At 60.3% G+C, this 7,790-nt stretch overlaps 1 protein-coding gene across 1 annotated transcript in view; it reads right to left on the bottom strand.

Moving 5' to 3' along the window:
- Positions 1-5,797: 5,797 nt before the first annotated feature.
- KCNIP2 (potassium voltage-gated channel interacting protein 2) overlaps positions 5,798-7,790 on the bottom strand; it is a 38,999-nt gene continuing 37,006 nt past the window's right edge. The window contains exons 6-9 of the mRNA XM_067299546.1: positions 7,254-7,361; positions 6,726-6,830; positions 6,232-6,294; positions 5,798-5,984 (exon numbers count right to left, since the gene is read on the bottom strand). Coding sequence (XP_067155647.1) covers positions 5,937-5,984; positions 6,232-6,294; positions 6,726-6,830; positions 7,254-7,361 — 324 coding nt within the window. The 3' untranslated portion in view covers positions 5,798-5,936. The remainder of the gene's footprint in view (positions 5,985-6,231; positions 6,295-6,725; positions 6,831-7,253; positions 7,362-7,790) is intronic.

Here is a 7,790-nt window from a genome sequence, read left to right as displayed (position 1 = left end):
GCATGCGCGGCGGCGCCGCTGGCGGAGAGGCGCGGCGGCCTCCCCTGAGCCGTGACCCACTTTGCACAGCGCCGCCTGGGGCTCGCGCGCGGCCCCTCCCGCCCCCCAAGCTAAGCAGGGCCCGCCGGGGCTGCCGCGCGGATGGGGGACCGCGGCGCAGCAGGCCCGGAGGGGGGCTGCGGCAGGATGCGGTTTGGCGCTGCGGGCGGCGAGCTGGGGCCCTGTTGCTTGCAGGGCTGCAGTACGCGCTTCCTGGGGGGTGGCGGTGGCCTTGCTCCAGCTGCCGTTTGAGCTCCCCCGTGACAAGCTGCCCGCAGCTCCTTGCAAGTCTTTCGCGCTGCTTGACAGGGCAAACACGTGCTGCCCCATCTGGGGGTAGAGCAGGCCCGGCCGGCAGCTCCCAAAAGGGGTCCTGCTGCGGGGCGAGGTCACGCCACCTCCGGGACCCCCTTTCGCCAGGCAGGTAGCAGGACGAGCACGGGCCTGGGAGGCTTTGCAGCCAGCGGAGGCAGGCAGCGAAGCCCTGGTGCAGGAAGGGAGACAACTCTTCCAAGGTCAGGGAGGCGCCAGGAATATCCCTGGCTCCAGACCGACTGCGCTGTGTGGCAGACTGCTTTTGCGGCCAGGGAGTGGCAGGGAAGGGCACGTGTTTTAGCAGGAGAAGCAGCGCACACCTGAGAAGGGGACCTAGGGGAATGGGGGGCAGCACAGCATTTCAAAGGGATGAGGAATCGAGACAGCACAAGGATCTCAAATCCCAGCTTTCGCTTCCGTGCTGCCACAGGGAGAAATCTTCAGGGAGCTTCTGCAACTCTTCCCTGCGTGCGCCATGCCGACGTACCCACCATCTGCCGCGGCAGGTCCAAGACGCGTCCAGGGAGGTGCAGCTGGTGGCAGCCCTACGTGAACAGGGCTTGGTGTGTTCAGGGGAAGGGGACAGGCCAGCCATCGACGCTGTGCTCGGTCTCATAGTGCCCAGAAACACGTCCTCTCCCGTGCTAGCATGGTCGGGTCTGTTTGCCCTGTGATCCGGGGGGACCTCAGCTGTCCCCTCCACATGCAGGTGGGAAGAGGAGGCAGAGCAGTCGCACTGCTGCCGGGCTGCCCGTCCCCTCCCTTCCCAAGCGGCTGTGGCTCCCTCCCAAAGCACGATGATAAAGCTGTCGGGTCCCTGCGCTGCGGTGTGGAGCCGGCGTCCAGCACCTTGGCCATTCAGATGTCCTTCCCCTCCGGCTGCTGCCTGAGCCGAGGTGCCGTCCTTGCTTGCCCCATCGCACTTGCACGCGGGCTCGACTGGAAACCTGAAAAGCAGAACAGAGCCCAGAGAAAGCCCTTTCAGCTGCTCCCTCCCTTTTAGCCAGGTCCGGTGGCCCCACTGAGCTCAGCAAATGCAGCTGGGGGGTTGAATATTGCACTCCCCCCCTCCAGTGCAAGGAGGGGAGGGTGGGCTGAGACTGTGAAATACCTGTTGGGCAGCAGGCACTTTCACAGCGCGGCGTTTCCTTCGTTCCCGGAGGCAGCAGAGCAAGCACACGTCAGACAGTTAAGATAAAGGGAAGAACAGCCAGGAATAAATCATGCCGAGCCAGCCAGGCTTCCTTCTTTGTCAACGTGACGGGCTCTCAGGGAGGCAAGCAGGGTAGATGCCAGTAAATCTCTGGCCTCTCTCATCTGCTGTTCTCACGAGGAGCTACGGTGCGGAGGCAACGCTATCACAAGTTTTGCTGTCAAAACAAGGCGCTTTTTGAGGCTGGATGTTTGCAGACCTGGAAGGGGCTGCGAGGATGCTGAAGGACAGGCTGTGAAGCTGAGATCATCTCAGTAAATCAGAGAAGGGGCTTGAAATCAGACTGCTTCTCTCCAGGGACAAGCCAGGAGCTTATGCCGAGAGCCAGATGGGACCATGCGCAGCTGCAGAGAGGGGCCAGGGGCAACGGGTCTCAGACTGAGCGTGAGTCAGAGACCACAGGGCTGCGAAGAAGACATCCTGTGAGGCTGAAGAAGACATCCTGTGAGGCTGTGTAAACAGGAGCGTCAGCCCGAGGAGCAAATGAGGTAATCCTCCCACCCAGCCCAGCGCAGGGGAGGCCAACTCAGGTACTACCCAGCAAGACACTGGCGAGCGATGGGCAAAACTCTGCTGGAAGCCCCAGCCTCTGAGGAGGGACTGGAGAAGGCTGTGGACATCATGGCAGCCTAGTCACATTTTGACCCAGACTGAACAAAATGAATGAAAACTCCAGTTAACACCATGTCCTTGCTATCCAAATCCCATTCTCTCCTACCCACTTCACTCTCAGCTCTCCCCAAATCCTCCCTTGCATGTGATTTTACTGTCACCCTAAGTAGAACTAGCCAGATTGTATTAATATGCAATAAGGCTTTACTGAAGGGTTAGAGAGGAGAAAAACACAAAGAATTTAGGTGGAAAGCACACATACATTCTCATACTACCATACACAGACCTGCACAGTTGGCTGGTCATAGGTCAGAAGGGTCCTTGAAGCAGGTACTGCGCTCACAGCTTTGATGATCCTACAAGAATCAATTCCCCTGGTAGTGGGATCTCATCCTTTTATACAACATTTGTATTTCTAGGCAGTGTTCAGGCTTTAGACAGCATGATGCTGGAGCAAGTCACTGCCCCAGGCTGCATCAGCAGCCTTATCCTCTTGCTCAGCCCTTTTCTGGCTTTGTTACTACTTCTTTTTCTTTGAGAGCTAGGAAAAATTGCTTGAAGCAAAACAAGGCTGCACTTTTCTGCTGACCACTAACTGACCACTCATTCACATCCCTAAAGCCCCTGTTCTCAGCCTAGACCCATCTCTTTAAGGTCATTGCTGTTATCCCACCCTTAAATGCCATATCCTAACAACGGACACCTGGTCCCAAGCTCTGGTTCACACAGCAGCTTCTTATAACAAACTGGTAACAAAGCTGACAGCCCCCAGTCCTAGAGGGATGTGACCCAGCAGAGGGGCTGATCCAACCCTCCCTGCCCCAACTCCTGCCCCAGGGGGGAAGCTAAGCCAGTTATTTCTTGGCCCACCAGGGATCAGCAGCCCCCTGCCCCAGGGCTGCAGGCAATGATCCCTGCACATAACTATGTGGCCTGAGAAGGCCGGGGCAGCATTTGAAGGTCGAGCAAGCCCTACAGCATCCCTCTTTCCCCTTGCCATCCCAGTCCTTTTCCTGCCCCTTGCCCTGGGGAGAGGGACCCTGATGGGTGGCTTGTAGCATCCCTGTGCCACAAGAGGGCACGTCGAGCCTGCGGATGGTGTTTCCCAAAATAGCAGCCAGCCAAACTGAACTAATACACAATAGGGTTTTACTGGGGGAAGGGGGATAGAGAGGGGAAACACACTCAGACGAGCTCATACAGTAACGCTGTGCATGGGCCTGGGCAATTGGCCAGTAGGTCGAAAGGGTCCTTGGAACAGAGCAGACTCACAGCTTTGACAATCCCACAATGTCCAGATCCCATCCTTTTATAGGATGTTTGGATCTCCAGGCAGCTCTTCACATTTGGCTTTCATTTCCTGGACTGCAGACTGCATGATGCTGGCAGGTGTCACTGTCCCAAGCCACAGCAGGTCCTTTAACCTGTTGTTCAGCTGTTTTCCCACTTAGCTGCTTATTTTTCCTCTTTGGTTTGGTTTAAGCCATTTTCCCACAGCTCTTTGGGCTGTACTCTCCAAAGACCAGTAGCAGCCCATCAGTTTAGTGCCCTGAAACACCTGTTCTCAGCCTAGACCCACCTCTTCAAGGCCTTAGCTGAACACTTGCTGTCTGCTCACCCTTAAATGCCACAGCCTAACACGGGGCACCTGGTCCAAGCCCCGGTTCTCACATCAGCTTCTCCTGACAACCTGATAACGAACTCGACAGCCCCCAATGCTGTGGGCAATGGCAATACTGCATTTACAGGGGCATCAGTGGCAAGGCCAGGCTCTTCGAGACCGCAGCCAGCCCAGCTTGCACTTTGCAGCCTCCCAGAGCACCCACGCATGGGGCTGCAGCACCCTACAAGCGCTCCCAGCTGCTGTTTCCCAACCCTTCACCGAGACCCTCAGTCCCTATTTCCCCTACCCCAACCGCCAGCTGACAGAGGCAGACACGACAGCGGTGTGCATAGCGATTGTGGTTAGATTTTATTGTCTTTGTTTTTGTTTTTTAACCCATATTATTGTTATAATACAAAATATACAGACTGGAGATGCCAAGCGGGTTGTGGGTCACCATGCCCTGGGGTGGGGTCACACGCCATGCGACCTGCAGCGTGAGGGAGGAGACGGCGTCCGCTCCGCGTGGCGGGGCGATGGTTGGTACCCCAGGGAGCCCGGGGAGGAGGGACGGGGGCGGATGGGCAGGGGGACGAGGGAGACGGAAGGGGTAAGGAGTGGGGCACCTGCACTCCCGCCGTCGGGAGGCTGCGGCTGGGAGCTCAGCCCCACGGCAAACCCAGGAACGGGCCTGTGAGATGGCCAACATATTGAATGAACCTAAAAAAAAAAAAAAGAGAGGAAAAAACCCATACCATGTCTGCAAGGGCTGGGCCAGGACCGGTCCCGCTGGGGGGCAGCCCCATAGCTTTGGCTCAGGGCCCCGTGGGGGGGTTTCTAGCGGCTCTGACACCAGGGGCTCAGCCTGGGTCTGGGGGCCTGGCCCGGCACGGACACTCCGGCCTTGCTCGCCCCTTCCCGCTCGATCCGATGCTGGCGGGATCGCACGGAGGGGATGCCCACGCCGCCCCCCCGTGCCCAGGCAGGCGCTCACCCTGGGGGCCCGGCTGCAGCGGGAGAAGGGGCTGAGCCCGCGCCGCCCGAATGGCCCCCCTGCCCCACAGGGCACCGAGCGTTATCCCTGCCGGCACGGCTGCGGGAGCCCCAGCGGGCAGGGATCAGCCCAGGCATGGGCATGGGCACAGGCAGCAAAAAAACAGGCAGGCGAGATCTGCCCCAACACAACCCCCCGTGCTGCAGATGATGCCGGCAGCCTGGCCCAAGGACCAGGGTGACCACTGGAGCCCTGCACTCCTGCCTCCTCCGCTTGTCCCCATGCCCTGTCCTCAGGGAGGGGGGGGGAAGAGCATCTCAAGACTCAAACTGGGTCCCCAAGGTCCCCTGTGTGCCAGCACTCCCCCAAACGGGGCGGGGGGGGCGGGGGCTGAGGTTGCAGCTCCCCTTCCCAGCCCGGCTCGGCATCCTCCGCTGCGGGGGGGACACCAGTGCCACAGGAAGGCACCTCAGGGTCTCCCTTCACCCTAAGCCAGGATGAGCCCCCTAGACCTACCGGGGCCCCCCGGGAGCGGGCTGCCCCCCACGGCTCGTGCAGCGATTAGCCCTGAGCGCCGGTGGGGCTGCTTTCTCCAGGCACAGCCCTTCTGCCCATGGGCCGGGCCAGGGGGCGGCCGGCGGCTCACGTCCCACGCGTCAGGGCACGGCTGGGGCAGGGGCGAAGCGGAGGCGCTGATGCCCCTTGCAAGGCTCTCTACGGGGTCCTAGGCGGTGTCGCTGGAGGGTTTCGGCTGGGGCCCGTGCCGGGGCTCCCGGGGCTGGGGAGGGTCGCGGGGTGCGGGAGCCGTGGCTACGCGGGACGCTGTGCACGGGAGAAGCCTTCTCTACTGCAGCCCCAGGCTGCGGCTTCCCCTCCGGGGAGCGGGTGCGGGGAGGTCCGTCCGGGCCAAATGCTTGCCCTGTGCCAGTTGTGCCCATGCTCCGATGTCTGGGAGCGCCTGCTTGGGATCCCCCGCGGAAAGCAGAGCCGGCCCAGGGGGAAGGGAACATCCCGTCACCGACCGCGTCTCCGGAAACGGAGGCCCCTTCCCTTCGCGATGTCTGTGCAGCCGGCGGCAGGGAGGCTCAAAGGAAAAGTCAAGAGAGAAGCAGGTTCTGGGCCCGGCGGCAGGAGAGCTCGGCTGCAGGCAGGTCCGGGAGCTAAATCACGTTGTCGAAGAGCTGCATGGACCGCATGATGTTCTCGTCCTGCAGGGAGGAGGTGGGAGGCGGCGGGGCTGGACACGGAGCTGCTGTCTCAGCGGTTGCCCCCAAATCTGGTTGCACCCCATTGCTCTGCTCTAGCAGCCCCAACCCACAGACCGGGACGGGTCCCCCAGAGGACAGGAGCCCTGGGGGTTACAGGCAGCTTTCAAGCCCCAGCAGGATGCACGGCCCTCCTCATCCACACAGGGATGGTGTCCCAGCCCCAGAGCAGAGCTGGTGGTGGCTTTACCTTCTGGCAGGACTCCAGGAACTCCTCGATCGTCACCACCCCGTCTTTGTTTCGGTCCATTTTCTACAGATAAACACAGCACGGAGGAAATGGCAGGGACGGCCCCGGCTCCGCTCTCTGCTCCCAGGGAGAGCCAAGCACCCTGCTCCGCAGGTCCTGCGGAGGGTTGGACCCCGTGCATCCCTGCCTGCGGCTGTCCCACACACCCGACCCACACACCCTGCCCTTCAGGGGCAGGACAGGCTTTTCTCTCCCTAGCTCCAGTGCAGCCCTGTAGAGCTGGATTGCAGGGGAAGCAGAGCTCCCTCTACCCCAAATACCCAGTGGGGGCTATTCCAGGGTTCAACCCCCCCAGACACAAGTGAGCTGCTGGCTGTGTGCCCTGCTTCATCCCCAGCATGGGGTGTTTTCTCCTGCTCCCTGCCAGGTTTTGGGCACAGGCTGGCTCCAAGCCAGAGCCTGCTCTTCCCCAGGGCGTGCTCATCGCAGCTCACCTGGAAGAAGTTCTCCACGTGCTCCCGGGGCGCTTCCTCCCGCATGGCCGGGTAGGTGTATTTGCCCATCATGTCATAGATGGACTTCATGATGTCCAGCATTTCCTGAAGGGAAGGGGAGCAGAGCTGCAGTGTCAACCTGGGGTTTTGACCCTGCTTGGTCCCCAACCTGCGCCACTTCTGTGATGCCCCCAAAGGGCCTGTGGGGTGCTCGCATGTGTTCCTGACACCTCTGCGTATGGTGCAGGTTCGTGTGTGTGTGTCCACGTGCATGGAGCCACAAAGCAGCACGTCCCCTCACCCACCCTCCCACCTGCTCAGTCCACCCTCTGCCCCAGAGACACCTCCAAACGCCAGTGCTGTGGGGCCAGGAAGGCTGATCCCATACGTGGACCAGTTTGTAAAGCTGAGCTAAGTAAATATTGATTTCCCCCTCTCCTACAGGGCTCAGCCAAAGCCCCTGGGTCCTGCCCTCATCCCTGCAGGCTTGCACTGGCCCCAGGGGTCCAGCGTGGCCCCCAGTCCCACCTCTTTGGTGATGCAGCCGTCTTTGTTCAGGTCGTACAAATTGAAGGCCCAGTTCAGGCGGTCGTCAATGGTGCCCCGCAGGATGATGGACAGCCCAGACACGAAGTCCTGCAAGGATGGGGAAGGAGGACAGACGAGAGCTACAGTCACGGAGGGCACAGCCCTGCTTGTCTCCAGAGGGCAAATTCATCCCCAGAGCGGATGTGACCTGTGGCTGGGTCTGGGCTGACGTGGGAAATGTTCAACATCAAAAAGAGGCTGGTGGCAACTGACTGCTTGCTGGCATGTCCCACACGGATCACTTGGGTCGCGGCACCCAAGACACATGCCAGGGCTTTCCACCCAGCCAAGACTTGCCCAAGACCCAGCCACAGCTCTGGCTGTCCGTTGGATACCTACAAAACACTTGCTAGTCTCTTTTCCCCCAACCAGAAGCAACAGAAATATTCTTTTTATTGTCTGTTTTTCATTGCAAGAGGAAGCAGAGATCCCCCAGACCTCCTGATCCTGGGAGCTGGGGCTTCAAGAAATTCCTCC

The sequence above is a fragment of the Apteryx mantelli genome, chromosome 7, assembly GCF_036417845.1.
Source record: "Apteryx mantelli isolate bAptMan1 chromosome 7, bAptMan1.hap1, whole genome shotgun sequence".
Classification (NCBI taxonomy): Eukaryota; Metazoa; Chordata; class Aves; order Apterygiformes; family Apterygidae; genus Apteryx; species Apteryx mantelli.
Note: the sequence above shows the minus strand (reverse complement) of the source record. Positions and strands in the feature narration are given on the sequence as shown.